Source organism: Taudactylus pleione, unplaced genomic scaffold, assembly GCF_031769625.1.
Source record: "Taudactylus pleione unplaced genomic scaffold, aTauple2 ptg000085l, whole genome shotgun sequence".
NCBI classification, from domain to species: Eukaryota; Metazoa; Chordata; class Amphibia; order Anura; family Myobatrachidae; genus Taudactylus; species Taudactylus pleione.
Window position 1 is genome coordinate 542,695 of NW_028284487.1, and position 19,282 is coordinate 561,976.

The 19,282-nt window shown below is 44.1% G+C and overlaps 1 protein-coding gene across 1 annotated transcript in view; it reads right to left on the bottom strand.

The window, feature by feature from the left end:
- The window catches only part of ACTN3 (actinin alpha 3), a 150,536-nt gene extending 133,469 nt beyond the window's left edge, over nt 1–17,067 (bottom strand). Inside the window, exon 1 of the mRNA XM_088468295.1 lies at nt 16,713–17,067. Within this exon, the coding sequence (XP_088324421.1) occupies nt 16,713–16,844 (132 nt within the window). The 5' untranslated portion in view covers nt 16,845–17,067. The remainder of the gene's footprint in view (nt 1–16,712) is intronic.
- Between the last annotated feature and the right edge of the window lie 2,215 nt (nt 17,068–19,282).

Genomic DNA, 19,282 nt, shown 5'->3' on the forward strand with positions numbered 1-19,282 from the left:
AGTGCAAGTCTCATATACTTGCATGTATCCCATATCCCATGTGTACAATACAAAGTGCAAGTCTCATATACTTGTATCCTATATCCCATGTGTACAATACATAGTGTAAGCCTCATATACTTGTATCCCATATCCCATGTGTACAAAACATAGTGTAAGCCTCATATACTTGTATCCCATACCCAGGGCCGCCATCAGGGGGGGACTGCCGGGACTAGGGTCCCGGGCCTGGACAGAAAGGGGGACCGGCCGGCTGCAGAGCAGACAAGCTCCGAGGGCACTTTGAAAGCTGTGATATCACTGGCTCGCGGACCGGCAACCAATTAGGAGCGGTCACAGTGGCGGCTCCTGATTGGTTGCCGTTCCGCGCACTCCGATTAACTCAGAGCCGGTACTAAATTCAAAATGCAGCTGCCTTCCGGGCCCCCGGGCCCTGACTCTGTCCGTGTGTGATCGTGAGCGGCAGCCAGTCCGGCAAACGCCAGCCAGCGGGGAGAAGCTGGGCGGGGAGCAGAGTAGCCGGGGCAGAGGAAGGGGCAGCAGCGGAGGAGGGAGCAGCAGTGGCGAGGGGAGAAGCTACCTGCTACAGCTACTGTGAAGAGGAAGAAGTGCTCACACGGGCAGGAGAGACTGCGGGGCATCCCACTTCCCATTCAGGTACAGAGACTCCTGCTCTCCCACTTTTATCCTGCTCTCGCACCCTCACCCTGCTCTCTCACTTTTACCTTGCTCTCCCACCCTCACCCTGCTCTCTCACTTTTACCTTGCTCTCCCACCCTGCTCTCTCACTTTTACCCTGCTCTCCCTCCCTGACCCTGCTCTCCCACTTTTACTTTACACTCCTCTGCTCTCTCACCCTCCCCCTGCTCTCTCACCCCATGCTCTCTCACCCTCCCCCTGATCTCTCACCCCATGCTCTCTCACCCTCCCCCTGATCTCTCACCCCTGCTCTCAACCTCCCCCTGCTCTCACCCTCCCCCTGATCTCTCACCCCCTGCTCTCTCACCCTCCCCCTGCTCCTCTCACCCTAACCTTGCTCTCACACCCTCATCTCCCCATGCTCTCCCACCCTAACCTTGCTCTCACACCCACATCACGTTGTCACACCCTCACCTGTATATTATAGATTAACATGTTATAATACCCACCCCCACAGCCCAAACTTTGATATTTTGTTTTAAGTGGTTTACGTACCAGTTAATGCCACACCTCTGCTACAGCTCCACCCACATTCACAGCATCGCCCACCTCTGACAAACTGCCCCCCCCATCCCAAGGGGAGGGGCCCTGACTATTTTGACAGTCCTGGGTCCCACAATCTCTGATGGCAGCCCTGCCCATACCCCATGTGTACAATACATAGTGTAAGCCTCATATACTTGTATCCCAGAGGATACTGAAGCCTACATGTAACGGATGGGCAGGGAAACAAGAAGATAGAGCCAAAGGGGGTAAGAACATAAAGAATTAAAATTCAAAGAAACTGCAGAATGGGAGGAATGGAAATGGAGGAACAAAGAATAGACTGAGGGCTGATTTATCAACAATCACCAAAGTCCACCAATAAATATAATTTCATGTCACGACATTGTGTCAATAGACATTATTTTTTGTTAGCTATTTATCACATTTTTCTTGCCAAGACAGTGACTTTAATAAGAGCTTGCTTCTGGGTAAAGAAGTAAAGTGATAACTTCTGAAGGTCCTTGGGTTACAATTACTAATGATGGCATTAGCCATTGGAGCCGAGCGCAGAAATCCTAAGCTTTTCAGGGACTGATAAATTTGAAAGCTATGGTGACAGCTTTTACTATTGAAAATATCAGCAACTGCAGATATCAGAGTTAGTAAATTGCTCTTATACTTAAATATTGCAGATATCCTATAAAAATAAATGATTGAGAATGGACTGCAGAATACCTTAATAAATGGTTCCCCTAGTACACAGGTTCTTAAACTCGGTCCTCAGGACCCCAAACAGTGTATGTTTTCAAGGTCTCCTCACATAATTACTAGTGAAATAATTAGCTACAACTGTGGATCTTTAAAAACATTCCAGTGAATAATGACTACGCCTGTGCACCTGCTGGGTGACCTGGAAAACATGACCTGTGTGGAGTCCTGAGGACCGAGTTTGAGAACCACTGCCCTAGTAGGACAACAATGAGGGGAAAGGAAAATTAAAGCAATTAGAAGAAAGAAGGGTAGGATAGGAATGCAAAGTAGACCCCAGAGTAAAGGTGCGTACACACGTAACAATATTTTATCGTTAAATCGTTTAAAAAATCGTTAATTTTTTGGGGGTGAACGATGAACGATAATCGTCCAAGCGCGCTCCCGTTTGTAGTTTGTTGTTCATCGTCATTTCTGACTGTCCAACATAACGATTTTTGTTCAGAAAATCGTTCATGTTGTACAGAATGAACGATGAACGATGTCCATTCACTGTATGCATGATTAAACAATTGTTCATCGTTCATCGTTCATGAAAATCGTTGACAAAATCGTTCATTAATTTAGTAACCAACGATTTTTCAAAACAATTTTCGTTCACTTTTTCAAGAGAAAATCTGAACGAAAATCGTTAACTAAAATCGTTGGTTACTAAAATCGTTACGTGTGTATGCAGCTTAAGAAGAACCTTCAGTAGGGTCTTTCATGGTCCTCTCTCCTTGGTAGTATCCACCAAAAAATACCATGGGGTTGTCCTTTCTCTGCCTCTGGATTCAATAATAAAAATATCAGATTCCACTTTGAGTGGTTGATCTATTTACTAACATGTCCTGTAATTATATAGCTACATCATATTCCATTATTTATATTACTACATTATTCTTTTTGGACGCTATAAAAGGTGTTGTTTTCTTATTCTTTTACACTTGTGTCCTGATTCTGAGTCTGGAGTAAAGCAAAGAAACTGTGCACTTGGACAAACTATGCTGTAGTACAAGGGGTGCAAATACTTTTTAATTTTGCATGAAGGGTAACTACTGGCTGCTTTTGCATGTAGCCCACAAATCAGAGCTGTAACTAGACTTTTTGGTGTCCTATGCCAGAGAAAGCATTGGAGCCTCCTCTCCCCCATTTTTTAAATAGAGACATAAGATAGTCCACCTGAAAAAGGGCCATGGCCTCATGGGGATGGGCTAGGGAAGAGATAGGGGAGCCCAGGAGATGCTGGGGATAAAGGAAGAGGAAGCTACAAGTGAGAATGATAATATACAGGAAAATTGACAGACACAAACAGCGCCCCCTGCCCTGTGGTGCCTTGTGCCATGGCACTGGTCGCACTACCCTAGTTACGGCCATGCCACAAAAACTGGGCAGCTTTATTTTTACACTGCAATTTAGATTTAAGTTTGGACACGCCCTTCCCAAATCCAAATATCTGTACATTGTAATGTGCCCCACCTGCAGTGCAACATGGTTTTACCAAGGTGCACAGTTACTTGCTCTTTGGTGCTTTACTCCCATCTCAGAATCAGGCCCTTTATATGGCTTATATCAGGCTTGCCGACATTTAGCTCCCTCCTTCTGGGAGGGAGCTGTCGGGCTTACACGGCTGGGGGTGTGACGCGGGTAAAGGGGCGGGGCCTGGCTGGTGATGCGTCATTGGGGGCGGAGCATGGGGGCGTGACAGTGTGATCGCATCATAGTGGCTCCACCCCCTCTCCACAATGCCGTGATTAATTGTGCAGCCGGGGGCGGAGCCACGATGACGCGATTCAGCGCAAATCGCGTCACCGCCCCCCCGCTGCCGGGTATTATACTTACAACTGCGGGGGGGTGCGGACACGTCACTGGCGGGCCGGGAGACTTGCCTGCCTTTCCCGGGGGCCGGGAGACTTGCCTGCCTTTCCTTGGGGCCGGGAGCGGCACACGATTTTCGGGAGGCTCCCGGCCAAATCGGGAGGGTAGGCAAGTATGGTTTATATATTTTTTTAGACATGTACTAATAGTACTAAGCAGAAAAGGACTGAAGTTAGAAAAGAGAAGTTTGGAGGAAAACTAACATTAAGAATTATGTTTTATGAGTTGGTGGGTGTTAGATGGCACTTTGATTTTTTTTATTGTTGATTTTGAGGTGCGCTAATTTGATATCACTTCCATCATATCTAATTAAACGTTTCAGAGCAATTGAAAGTGTATAAGGAAAAAAAATAATTAAATAATAAAACTGTAAAATGAAACACAACAGAGAAGTATGGTTTGTATTCTGTGTGCTAACAGTGGCATAACAGAAACATCATACTCTTTTTTTAGAAATTTAATGCATCTGTTTTGCAGGGAGGAAAGACATGAAAATGTTGTGGGTGTATGTACATGTATTTTCTGCAGGGAAGAAAGATGTGTAAATGTTGTGGGTGCATGTACACGTCTGTTCTGCAGGGAGGAAAGACATGTAAATGTTGTGGGTGCATGTACATGTCTGTTCTGAAGGAAGGAAAGACGTGTAAATGCTGTGGGTGCAAGTTGTGGGTGCATGTACATGTCTTTTCTGCAGGGAGGAAAGATGTGTAAATGCTGTGGGTGCATGTACATGTCTGTTCTGCAGTGAGGAAAGACATCTAAATGTTGTGGGTGCATGTACATGTCTGTTCTGCAGGGAGGAAAGATGTGTAAATGCTGTGGGTGCATGTACATGTCTGTTCTGCAAGGAGGAAAGACATGTAAATGTTGTGGGTGCATGTACAGGGTGTGGTATAAGAGATAGACAAAAATTAGTTAGACAATGTCTAGATCTACCCCAGTTGTTAGACAGTCAATAGATCGACAGGTAGAAAAGGTCGACATGTACAAAAGGTCGACACACTAAAGGTCGACATGTAAGAAGGTCGACAGGTCAAATGGTCGACATGGCCAAATGGCCGACATGGAAAAGGTCGACACGAAAATGGTCGACACATTTTTTAAAATGTTTTTTTGTGTAAATACCATTCGGACCCTTGCGGGCACGGTGGCTCGCTTCGCTCGCCACATGGATTTATTCCCCCTCCATGCCCACGTGGATGGTAGGGAATGACGATGGATGGTAGGGAATGACATTGGACACTGGCTCATCTTAAGTGCCTAAACCTACAAAAAAAAAAATGTATCGATCATTTTTGTGTCGACTATTTTCATGCCGACCTTTTGCCCCCGTCGACCATTTGTTCCTGTCGGCCTTGTTACATGTCGACCTTTAGTGTGTCGAGCTTTTGTACCTGTCTACCTTTTGTACCTGTCGATCTATTGACTGTCTAACAACTGGGGTCGATCTAGACATTGTCTAACTAATTACTGTCTATCTACAGTCCGGCACCCGCATGTACATGTCTGTTCTGTAGGAAGGAAAGACGTGTAAATGTTGTGGGTGCATGTACATGTCTGTTCTGAAGGAAGGAAAGACGTGTAAATGTTGTGGGTGCAAGTTGTGGGTGCATGTATATGTCTGTTCTGCAGGGAGGAATGATGTGTAAATGCTGTGGGTGCATGTACATGTCTGTTCTGCAGTGAGGAAAGACATGTAAATGTTGTGGGTGCATGTACATGTCTGTTCTGTAGGGAGGAATGATGTGTAAATATTGTGGGTACATGTACATGTTCTGTTCTGCAGGGAGGAATGATGTGTAAATGTTGTGGGTGCATGTACATGTCTGTCTGCAGGGAGGAAAGATGTGTAAATGTCGTGGGTGCATGTACACGTCTGTTCTGCAGGGAGGAATGATGTGTAAATGTTGTGGGTGCATGTACATGTCTGTTCTGCAGGGAGGAAAGATGTGTAATTGTTGTCGGTGCATGTACATGTGTGTTCTGCAGGGAGAAAAGATGTGTAAATGTTGTGCATGTACATGTCTGTTCTGCAGGGAAGAAAGATGTATAAATATTGTCGGTGCATGTACATGTCTGTCTGCAGGGAGGAAAGATGTGTAAATGTTGTGGGTGCATGTACATGTCGGTTCTGCAGGGAGGAAAGATGTGTAAATATTGTGGGTACATGTACATGTTCTGTTCTGCAGGGAGGAGGGAGGAATGATGTGTAAATGTTGTGGGTGCATGTACATGTCTGTTCTGCTGGGAGGAAAGTTTTGAAAATGTTGTGGGTGCATGTACATGTCGGTTCTGCAGGGAGGAAATACGTGTAAATGTTGTGGGTGCATGTACATGTCTGTTCTGCAGGGAGGAAAGATGTGTAAATGTTGTGGGTGCATGTACATGTTTGTTCTGCAGGGAGGAAAGATGTGCAAATGTCGTGGGTGCATGTACACGTCTGTTCTGCAGGGAGGAATGATGTGTAAATGCTGTGGGTGCATGTACACATCTGTTCTGCAGTGAGGAAAGACATGTAAATGTTGTGGGTGCATGTACATGTCTGTTCTGCAGGGAGGAAAGATGTGTAAATGTTGTTGGTGCATGTATATGGGCCTGATTCAGAGACGCTCGTAAGCGGGTGCTCGTTCACTCCGAGCGATGTTCGCACATCTGCGCATGCGTATGGGTCGTAATGCACATGCGCCAACCAGTCATTGCGGTCGGAAATCGAGCGCTCGCAAAATAGCGAGTGCCTGCTAATTTGAGTGACAGGATGAGGCGTTTGTGGGTGGTAACAGGGGAAGGTGCCTGAAAATGGGGAGTGGTGATCTGAACGCAGGCGTGCCAAACGGTCAAAACGGGCGTTTTAAGGGTTTGCATGATTAACAAAGCAGCGTCATCGACCACGTCACTTGGTTGTTTCTTAGCCTGAACTGTTCGCATGATTGCGGTAGGAAAATCCTACCACAAGCACTGCGAGTAGTTCAGATGCCTTTCGATGTACTCGATTAATCAAATAAATAGCGGAGATGACGTAGGATGCGAGCGGCCAGGATGCGTCTTTACAAAATAGCGAGCACATGTTTCGTTCGCTCGCTCAGACATAGAGGTGTCAACAGACCGCAAAGAGCGAGCGCTCAATTTAAATAGCAGGCCACCTTTTTGTGAACGAGCGAGCGCAAATAGCGTCCGGCTCTGAATCAGGCCCTATGTCTGTTCTGCAGGGAGGAAAGATTTGAAAATGTTGTGGGTGCATGTACATGTCGGTTCTGCAGGGAGGAAATACGTGTAAATGTTGTGGGTGCATGTACATGTCTGTTCTGCAGGGAGGAAAGATGTGTAAATGTTGTCGGTGCATGTACATGTCTGTTTTTATAAGTTGCTTCACATCACCATAGAAAACTTGCCAAATTTAGAATTAGAGATGTGCGCATACACCCGTGTTTTGGTTGTAATTCATTCATTAAATCCACCTCAAGTGTCTTGGTTCAGAATCGGTTTTGGATTCCTTAAAAATCTATAAAAATCGATAAAAAAATTGATAAATCATTTAATTAAGACCTGTTTACATGTAATTCAAAACCAGAGTCCTGTTTTTAAATCTGAGTTTCGAACTGACTGCAGAACCAAACCGGGACTCAGTTCAACGTGTTACCCCTAAGTAATTCCGGACTAGAAGCTGTATTCAATTAGAAGCGAAAAGTCAGTTTTGGTGATACTTTTCCGCCAATTATGTCATTTTCACTGATTCCATTTATCCCCGTATTAAATTTCAGCGTCTTTTCGCCGGCGCCATATGCAATGCAATATAATAGGTGAAAAAATTTCGCCTATGAATACCCGGCGGAAAAAGCGCAGAATTGGGGTTTTGGGGTGCAATGTTGCGGGAACCACCCTGCACCCTTTGGACACTCCCTTGGCGCTAACTGCATCAAAAATGCAAAAAAACTACAAAGTACACCCCAAAAAAGCACTTTGAAAACATAGGCAAAAAAAATTAAAGTGGGGGTACAAATTCCAAAACTAGCGAAATAGCCTTTGGGGGAGTCTGTAAGTATGATGAAGGTGTATTTTTGAATGGTTTCCCGAAGTGCGTTTTTGGCGCTTTTTAATGCTTATCTTTGGCAACTTTAAAATATGCTTGCACTCATTTTCATGTACCCCAAATTTGATGGGAATACTTATTTTCCCCCAAAAAAGTTGCAAAATGCTATTCTTCACCACTTGCTGGAAGACGATAAATAGCGCCTATTGAGACCATTTAAAAACCCCAAATACCTTTAGCAGGGCTATTCGGGGGTACCTATAGTGATCCCCCATGTCAGTGCATCTTTTGGGGGGTGTCAGTCTGATTTCCCCAAAAGTGGTAGAACTTTTCGCTGATTTAAGTTTCGCCGGGTCCCGTTTTCGCTGATTTGGAATTGAATATGGAGATAAGCAGGGACGAGCGCGATACTTTTTCACACACAAAACCAGCGATGACGGCGAAAAGTAATGGACTTTTCGCTTCTATTTGAATATGCCTCTAGGACTTTATTCGACTCGAAACCCCTAAATTCAGGTGTGTTCGTATTTCAGGAGAACCAAATCGTACATCTCTGTTTAGAATACAATAAATGCACACAGATGCTTTCAATGCACCTTGCAGGTGGACATACTGTATCCTACTACAACTCCCTACAAAACAGGAATTACAATCAGACAGGCATAGTACACACTTGAACCCTATACAAAACATCCATTTTCAATAAATCTTTATACAGATTAAGAAGACACTGAGAATTATATCCAGCATACAGAATTATCAGCATCTTCATACAAATAGGAAATGTTCTTATCATGTAGTCAGTAATGTAAGAAATTTGTTTTATGTTTTTTACTGAGATGTTGTACATCACATTGCATAAAATCAATAGAAAATCACAAGTATCAAAATCAATCTCCACACCCTCCCTCACCCTTAGCTATGGCTCCATCGCTCTCAGTCTCTCCCTCGCCCTTAGCTGTGGCTCCCTCATCCTCAGCCTTGGCTCCTTCATTCTCAGCCCAGGGCGAGGGAGGGTCTGGCAGATTAGATAAGAACTGTTTTTCTTGACATGGACAGATAAATTCATTTGAGCTGTTTGAGTTGAATGGATAATTATTGTCTTCTCTATCTGGTCATATATTCATGTAATGTAATGTCTTTGAACTAATACATTATTACCATAAATTATATAAAGCATACAGTACAATGGATGCAGGGTGTGAGATGTACAATGGCCCTTGAAGGCTGATCCAACGGATCGGCATGATATAGGTGCTATATCGTGTCAGGTATGGGCACGATATCGTACCTGATATCGTGCTGCGTGCTTCCGCGGGGTCGTACATCGTATCCCCAGATCTTCCTGCAAAACCATCTAATCTGGGATGCGATGTACGATCCCATTCAGATGAATGAGGAGGAAGCCGGCATATATGGTGCGGTCTGCGGGGACTGCACGATTGCCGGCGGTGACAGCATGATCCGTCTGCTGACGGAACGAAAGTCGCCCTACACGGTGCATTGCACCGTCTATGGGCACCCTTTGTCACACAGCACTCCCTGCACACATTAAATGTATTTGCCTGGTGCCATTCTCCAAGGGATATTGGGCCTGATTCAGAGCCGCTCGTAAGCGGGCGCTCGTTCACTCCGAGCGATGTTTGCCCAACTGCGCATGCGTACAGATCATAATACGCATGTGCGAACCAGTCAGTGCGGCCTAAAATCGTTTGTTCGCTAAATAGCGAATGCCTGCTAATATGAGTGACAGGAGGAGGCGTATGTGGGTGGTAACAGGGGAAGGTGCTTGAAAACGGGGAGTGGAGATCAGAACGCAGGCATGCTTAAAGGTCAAAACGGGCGTTTTAAGGGTGTGCATAATTAATACTGGAGCGTCATTGACCACGTCACTGGGTTATTTTATAGCCAGAACTGCTCGCATATTTGTGGTAGCAAACCCCAGCCACAAGAATAGCGAGCAGTTCATACGCTGTTCGATGTACTCGATTAATCTAATAAGTAGCGGACATGACGTATGGTGCGAGCTGCCAGGGGGCGTCTTTTTCAAAATTACAACCGCAAGTTTTGTTTGCTCGTTCAGACATAGAGGCGTCAACTGACCGCAAAGAGTGAACGGTTCATTTGAATAGCCAGCCCTTTTTGTTGAACGAACGACCGCAAATAGCGACCGGCTCTGAATTAGGCCCATTGTGCATACGCACACTCAGTGTCAGAGTCCTTAGTACATGAGATATACAGGGTGCAGAGCTATAAAGTGTTTGGGAATATATATATATTTATTTATTTTTTAGTTTTCCATGGGTGTTTTATAATCCTTTTTTTTCTATCAAACAATAACTTTGTGTAGCTACACCTAGCATTCATGGGTAGGAAAGGAACTAGGAAGCACAACCATCTAGATGCCACCTGTAACAGAAATGTTTAATGTTTTACTGTCTGAATGATGTAAAAATCAGATCACTTATCTGCATTAGATTGTAAATGTACTATTTGCTGAGATTAACCCATACATTGTGGGGCTTATTTGGAGCATGTCAAGCTTCTGGGAGCAGCATTTGCATATGGAGAAAAACATTTTGTGTGGTGGTGGGGGGATGAAAAATGCAAGAACGGATTTAGGGTTGTGAGGGGACCATGACCTAGTCCATCTCTAATATGCAATGTAAAATAGGGGTGCAGCCTATAATAGACGTAATAGCAGAATTGGCACTTTATTGTAAATCAACAGGGCTATTTACTAATATTGCAGTGATAAGAAGTTTTATGTTGCTGTTTTACTGATAAAAATGTAGCCAAGGTAGCCGAGTGATACTCAGATCTACAGTGATACTATATACAAAACATTGAAAGAAAATAAAATGATTGTAATATTTGAATTGAAAAAATAAAGCATTTCTTTCCAGCAAGAGTCCTCTTTTATAACCCTACTGACATAGCAATTGGAGAACAACTGTCCTTATTTAATAGGCTTCCATAGAGAGACCAGGAGAAAGGGGGGTTTAATAGATAGGGGGAAGCCATATCTCTGGTAAAATTAAAAAAATAAAAACTTTTTTTGACAAAGAATTGGTGCAGCTGGGGGTGTTTGCAAAACTCTGTTGTAGAGAAAATACTCCACAGTTTTGACTATAAAAATTAGAAAAAACTATTTAAAGAAAATATCATAAATATCTTCTTTGTATTATTGTAATTATTTTTATAGTCAAAACTCTGGAGTAAAAAGTGTATGGTAGGTGAGGCAATGCCTACCCTTTCCTTACATCCCTGATCAAAACACACCAAATTTCCAGCACTATATACTGTTGCTCCTTTGTATAATGCCCTCGGGTTTATATATGTATCTGTAAATCTGGCTCTGATACTAGCCAGTGCCTCCCCAGCTATTTACCTCACCACAGGTCACTGGAGCATAGCATACCCTCTCTTGTCAGAACAATCCTGATTGGCTGGGGGTTGCGAAGTATGTCACTGCTGCACACTATGAAATTAGGCGCATCCATAGGAAGCGGCTCAAAAACGTGTGAAAAAATGTTTTGTTTTTTTTTTTAGCTGTTTGATTTCAATGGACACGTCCACTTGCTGCATGTCCACACCTCCGGATTGCTGCAGCCACACCCCTGGCCCAATTTTGCAGTCTCCCAATGTTGGGAGGTTTGAATGAGTCCATATTGTTCCTACTGTGACTACTAAAATGCAGAAAGCCTAAGAAAAGACAAACTGATGAATCAAGATTCACATTGTCATAAGGGTTAATAGATATAGTCTTATGGCATAAACTCTCTGAGAGTTATAGAGTGCTGCATCTGTGCTTGTTTCAAGATGACCCAATGCTAGCATTTATATACAGATGAACTGTACCCACGGAAAAAAATATTTAGTGGATTATTTATCATGGAACCGCCACTGGGACATGGGCTCCAATAAGAGCCGGGTACAGCCATGAAAATGAAGTAAAGTGATCTGACCAGTCACACTACTGCGTCTGTGCAAACATCCAGTCACACCCGTGTAGTATGAGCTAGTTGTGTTGAGTAACAGGTTCAGCTATAGCCCACCCACCAGAGAGATCCCAAAATCATTAACCAGCTGGGGTGCTCTGTAAAGGTAAGCGAGGTAACGCCATCTTCAGATGGAGAAGACAAGCTCCGGAAACTTTAGGTTTTTGGAACTTATGAAATTGCACTATTGCAATTGTATGGGGACTGCAGTATGCTGTGATGTTTGTGTCAAATTCAGGAGATTTCTGTGATAAGTCCTATATTTGAGAATGGTAAATAACCACAATATCATGGAAAGAAGATTGCCAGCTAATCGTTTCATACATACAGGGAGATGTACTAAGTCTTGGAAAGGGATAAAGTGGAGAGTGATAAAGAACCACCTGTCCTATCTGTCACTTTTCAAACACAGGGGCCTATTTATCAAATGATAAATGGCCTGGTAACCATGCGGACACACTAGTTTCCGCATGTTTTAGTTACCGGGCCATTCATCATCAGGGGTCCGATAGGACCCCTAGATATTCAGCAAAGTTTGCTGCCGAGAAGAAGCATCATCTTCAGACAGCCCTTGCTCTCGTAGGCCCATTCCTTCCTATGGGAAGTAGTTCTGGGGATGCGATGAGGGATCCTAGCGGATCCCTCTGCTGCCTTCTCATGGACGCCCCGGCGGCTGTGTGTATGTGTAACTTTGTAGTTAGGCTGACGGGGAGGTAAGTAATGCTGCTACATCTGTAGCTGCAATACTAACTGAAGGGATAGCTGCTTTTCGGAGCAGCTGTCCCCTCACTGGAGCAATGATGAATTGCTCCGGTGTAATCTATCCCCCGCTGCGAGTTGGATACTTAAGTTTCCCTCGCAGCAAGTTCAATACTTAATCATTGGAGGCCATACGTCCTCCAATGATGAATAGGCCCCACAACCTGTAAACTGACAGTTAGGGCTGAGTGGTTGGTACTTTATCACTTTTTACTTTATCACTCTCCAAATCTTAGTACATCTCACCCATTAGCTCAAAATGTAAGAAACAAAATTAAATTGCATTTATATTAGAACAAGTAGGGATGGTCATTCCCACCCTTCCGTCCATAGCCTTCTCTCCCTGGCCCAGCACACGCGGCTATGTGCTGGGCTGTTGATGGGTTCAGAGAGGCTGCAATCTCCTCTCTATCTGCAAAATGTGCAGGGGGGATTACAGATCGCACTGATCGAACCCCCCTCAATATGCCCCTGACTGAGCAGCCCCCGGGGCTGCACATGGTTTTTTATATTTTCTGTTGGGAACATGGCCACACCTCCCCAATTTGGCCACACCCCCAGTTCCCAGGCCTGTCACCGCTCTTGATGGCCCTGTTAGTGTCACAAGATTCGCATAACGTGGTGCTGGTTACATCTTTGGCAGGTGAACCCCATGCTAATTGTCCTACTGCTTAGGCAGTAACCAGAACAGTATTACTTGTGGAAAGCATGCTAGTGAATTAATTTTTTGTTTCTAAACTGTAAAGCATACTTGTCCATTCTCCCAAAAATCTGGGAGACTCACGAATTTGGGGGCGAGTCTCCTGACTGCTGGTAAAGTGGGCAAATCCCCTGCCTCCAGCTAGCCTACTAGGAAGTGGGCGGGAAACTAGACTTGATAACATCACATCATTGTGGCTTTGCCCTCAGTGTCGCAAAGCCGGGAATTCTGGCAAAATTTCACATGGGTTGAGGCCATGGTGACGTGACTCAAGGTGCTCTGTCCCCAACACAACCACCTGCCTCCTCTCCTCGGACAGAGACTTACCAAAGTCTGCAAGTATGCAGTAAAGATATGTGCAGATGCTGTCATCACCATCAGAACATATCTTTGCACTAAGGCTTAGCAAGCAGCAATAGATGCACCTCCTTAGTCTAACTAGTTTGCATCTACAGGGAGTCTGCTACACTTTTGTGTACAAAGTCAAACCCCTGTAGTAATTTACTCACGATCCATCACTAGGGGTAAAGGTCCCTGATTCTGAGGTGGGAGCAAAGCAAAAATAAGCAAGTACCTTTGCACGTGGGCAAAACCATGCAGCACTGCAGGTGGGGCATTTTGTTTGTGTTTCTATCAAGGCAGATTTAATATGTGCATAGAGATTTAGATTTGGATGGGGTATGTACAAACTCACATCTAAATTGCAGTGTAAAAAAAAGTTGTCCAGCATTCGTGGGCTACATGCAAAAATAAATGTATTTGCACCCCTGGCATTGCATCATGGTTTGTCCAGGTACAGAGGGTCTGATTCAGACCCGCTCGCGAGCGCACAGTGCTCGCAAGCGGATCGATGGTCCCCGACTGCGCATGTGCCACCTTCGGCGTGTGCATGCGCGAGACCCGTACTGCGACGGCAGCTCCATCCCAACGGGGTCTCGCAACAAGACAGGGCGGCTGTCGATGTTGATTGACAGCTTGCCCCGTTTTGTAGGCATGGAGAAGGGGGGTGGGTGCACAAACGCAGGCGTTATGTCAGTAGTCCAATCGGGCTTGCGAGAGCAGAGACCCTACCACAGGGTCTCCTCGCAAGCCCGATGGTCGCGATAATTGTGACCATCGCCAGGCCGCTCACAAAAGCTGTGGGTGGTCACCCACAGCTTAGCGAGCGGCCTGGAGGCCGAAAAAAAAAATTCCCCACCCTGATTCAGAGCGAGCTCTCGCAAACAGCGAGAGGCTCTGAATCAGGCCCAGAGTTACTTGCTATTTATGCTTTGCTCCCAGCCCAGAATCAGGCTCAGAGTGTGCAAGTTACGCTTAACTCTAAAAGTGGCATCGCTTATGGGTAGTGCAGCGACACCCATTTTGCAGCCCGCAGTTGGACTCTTGCCAAAGGCCAAAATTTAAAAGAATGTGGGGCCTATTCATCATCGAAGGCCATATGGCATCCAATGATGAAGTTTTGAACTCACTGCAAGGGATACTTAGGTATCCAACTCGCAGCGGGGGAAACGTGACACCGGAGCAATTCATCTTTGCTCTGGTGAGGGGACGACTGCTCTGAAAAGCAGTTGTCCCCGTGGTTAGTTTCGCAGCTACTTCTGTAGCTGCGTTACTTACCTGCTCCCTGTCGTCCCGGCTACGCATGCGAGAACAAGCGCTGTCTAAAGATGGCATTTGTTCTCGGCAGCAATCTCCGAAAACTTTCAGTTTTTGGAGTTTGCTGAATACCAAAGCGGTCCTATCGGCCCCTCATGATGAATGGCTCGGTAACTTAAATATGCGGAAACTAGCGTTTTTGCATGGTTACCGGGCCATTTATCGTTTGATGAATAGGCCCCCAAATGCTTTTAGCAGCAAAACCCCTGCATCTTCATTGTTAGAACTGATAGATTATAGACAATAATTTAATACACTTAAGAAATGTGTGTTTGTTAAAATATCTTAGCCCAAATTCATTATCCTCGATATGTTTCGACGTGAGGAAAAGGGTTGTAGCCTTGAGGTTTAACTTTCAGAGCGATTGATTAATAGCCCCATTCCTAACACTGCTAACGTGATTTAACCCATAGATTCCAGGATAAATACCCAGAGCTATGGGTTAATGTGTTCGTGGCGGTGGCCACGATAAGGGCAGGAAGCCCAACTTAATGCTGCTTTTTGTTCAAGCCTCAGGAGGAGGTGAACAAAATTCTGCATTACGTGCAGCCTGCAGGCTTCTCACGGGATGCCAGGGACTGTAAATGAATAGCCCTGGGCACTGCATCGCAGCTAATCCTAACTTCGAGGATAATTGAATTCGGCCCCTTGAGTATGTTTTACATAACAATATTTTCTGTTATGCTAAAGATAAATCACATTTTAATCTAGTTGTTCTAAGCAGCAATTTTTGCTATTCATTAAGGCCATATCAATATATTGATCATTGCGCATTAATAAATCGCAAACAGTAGTCATTTGATATTTCATGGAAAAACATCACTGTCTGGATATGTCCCTGAGTCAGTGCAGGACTAGATGTACTTTACAGCCAGACCACTGCAGGAGAAACTTCACAGTGTTGTAAATGGGATTTGCATTGACTTCTTGTATATTAGAGTCCTGAAGGTCTGCTAAGCACAGGCTACCTGTTGTTTTTAGAAAACATTGTATTGATTATGTCTGTGGAAAACTGGAGGCTTCCCTGTATTTAATGTGAATCAGACACTGTTTAACACCATTCTAAACATTTAAGACATTTGCAGATAAAGTGACTAGACTGATGTCACTAGAGATTTGATAGCCATCCTTGCCTCTATATCTGTACGTTGAAGTCATAACCTAACCATTAAGTCTCTGCTCGGCCACCTGATCACCCTCCTCATACATTCCAAATCATGATGACACCTTCTACTGAAAATGTCACCAACCTATAAGGCATCAACCCTCCCAGAGTTATTACAAGGGATCAGCTGCTCCCAAAACCACAGATGCAGAGCACTCTTTCCCCACCACTATGCCCCCTCCCTTGCAAGGATCACCTTGCAGGCTTCTAACTAAAATGAAGGGGCTGGTTACAATCCATCACTCTTGCTGAGCCCACTCCTTCCAAAAAAAGCATCAGTGGAACATCTTGAACCAGGCTAAGGACAGGGAGGGGTGCTGCATGTGTTGGGTGGGAGGGGTCTGGTGTAGGCACCTGTTGAGTGGCCAGTTGATGTGACTGTTGAGCACACAGTACAGTCAGTCTGAAACATTCTTACTGCTTTATTACAGTCCAGAAATGGTCACTCCTGTTTTCTGAACCAAAATCATAATAGTGGAAAAATCACATCTAATTGTTTCAGATGGAAGAATCTTACACTGCCTTCATTATATGTACACAATTTCTGTCACTAGCCATAAAAAAAAGAAGTGTAGAAATTCCAAATGATTTTACCTTTCTCTGTTGCTTCTCCCATGCAGGGTCCAGGAGTAGGTCTCTATCCCAGTCTTCTTCTTGTATCATATATTCTTCTTCTGTCATATTGTATGAGTTGGCATACTGTAGATGTGGGTCAATGGCTGTCATCTTTGCGCTTTCCCTTCTCCTTCTCTCACTTCTTTTTGTCTCTCTCTCTAAGTACTCTTGTGTCTGGAATTAAAGGATCCTGTAACCCCTGGCCAGCAGGTTATGGCTTATTAACACTTTATTGCAGTGGTGTGTAGTTGGGAGATCTAACCAGGAATCCTGTCTTTAAGCTTCTTGCTTCCTACTTCCAGCCTGCTGTCCCTGGTCAAAAATGATACACGTGACCTATTGCTCATAAGTACTATCAGCTGGGTACCATGTGGTCAGATAGCCACCCATACATGGTGAGTGGGTGGTCTAACAAACCCCTCCTTGCAAGTCTGCCCTATGAGTTTAGACTTCAAGAGAGTTTGGACAAAAGTTTTTTTATAGGGTTATTACACTTTTTTGCACCCTATCACATTTGTAGTCCTAATTTTTAAAGGTCCTTGTCACCTGCTTCACTTTGTAACTCCTAGTTCTTAAGATCTCTCTAAGCTACTGTATGGGATATCTGCCATGATGTCACATATACAGAAATAGACTTCTCTCTCCTTGCTGTCTTCCCTACGCCTGGCATACACTTAAACTGCAAGCACTTTCAATGTCCAAGAATAGTCTAGCAGTAAAACAAATAGACCCTCTAAATAGCACATATGTGACTTTGATACTGCATTGAAGACATGTTACTTCTGAATCTATTTAATCTATAGCTAAGAATCTTAACTATTTAAGAGTACATAAAGAAAACATTTGGAAAATATCAAATCAATTGGGACACTACATAAATAAGTATAGTTTAAGTATAAATTAAATTCTTAGTAAAGTTAGATAATAGTGAAAATTATGTGTGTGTCCTTGTGTTTACGTGTAAAAGGGATAGGAGTGCTTATATACATATGTAATGCATTCTAGAGAAAGAGAGGGTGATCCTGCATCGAAAATAATCACACGCAAACAATTAAAAAACCAACAGTACTTATGTGTAGTGGGCGAAAAACACCCAAAAGGTGGGTACACACCTAGCAGATATATCTGCAGATCGAGTGATATGCAGATGTCTGTAGATGATGATCGTTCATATACATTTAATGATCATCCTCTTCCACACAGCCGCGAATTCCGCTGGCCATCTACCTCTGCATGTGTATGGGCGATCGACTGATCTCACGTACACACTTGTCGATGGACAGATATGTCTGCAAATAGATCTGTTCATCAGCTGTGCAGCAAAGCCGACGCGATGTCTGTGAACGATGTCGTTCACAGACATATCGCTGGTACATACTGGCCGACAATTGATAGGCCAATATATCTGTCAGTGTGTACCCGGCTTAAGATATACAGTTGGTGGTGCTCCCCCGAGGAAAATGACAATTAAATAACAAAGGGTGTCCCTGCAAAGTGCAAAGACTGGAAAGTAACCTCTTTTTGGGGGCACTCTTCTATAATTGTTTTGGTTAAAATGTAACCTTTATTAAATATACATTAAACAGTAAGATAATACAATTGTCTCCCTTTTTGTGTCTCAATAAAAAGATATATTTGATGACAATTTCTACTACTATACTCAAAAGAGTCAAGTATAAAATATGTCAACCTCTCACTTATTATTGTTTGGTGGAGGCATGGTTGACAAATAGAAGGTGTGAATTAAATGTTAAGTAGAATTTGATTGGTTACTATGGGCAACATCTCCACTTCTAAAAACTCTCAGGTTAGTAAATATACCTCAAGGAGTAGAAATTGTCATCAAAATATATTTTTATTGAGAAACAAAAAGGGAGACAATTGTATTATCTTACTCTTTTAATGTATATTTAATAAAGGTTACACTTTAACAAAACAAAAACAATTATAGAACTCACATGTTCCTCACACCCTGCAACTCACAATGACCAAACACGAATCCAGATGTTTTGCCATTGTGAGGATACAACTCGGGCACTGTAATAGAGTGCAAGTTTTTAACTTGCACACTATTACTGACTAAAAGCTCATAAAAAAACAGACCTGATTCACGCTAGCAAGCCTAGCCTGAGCAGTTCCGAGCTACACAGAAACATGCACAGATCCGTGGAGTTCCCCCCTAAAAGCATAACCAGCCAAGGCTCTGTTGAACCTATCTTAGTTCTTAAAATACAGGGGAAAAAATGCGTAGGGTTCCCCTGCGTTTTAATAGCCAGCACCAGGCTCTGTTGGGCCGGTCCTGGTTGAGAAAATACGGGGGGAAGAAGGACGTAGGGGTTCCTCGTATTCTACGCAACCAGCACCAGACTCTTTCTAGCGGGGACATAATGCCAAAGCTGGGGACCCTTCCACTCAAAGCATTGACACCTGACTGCTTGTCAGCCCAGGCCGTGTATCCCTGGGGAGGTGGGGTAAGCCCCAATAAAGGGTTTGCTCTTCTCCTGGGTACTCCAGACCTGGACTAATAGCCCAGGGCTATCCCTGGCACC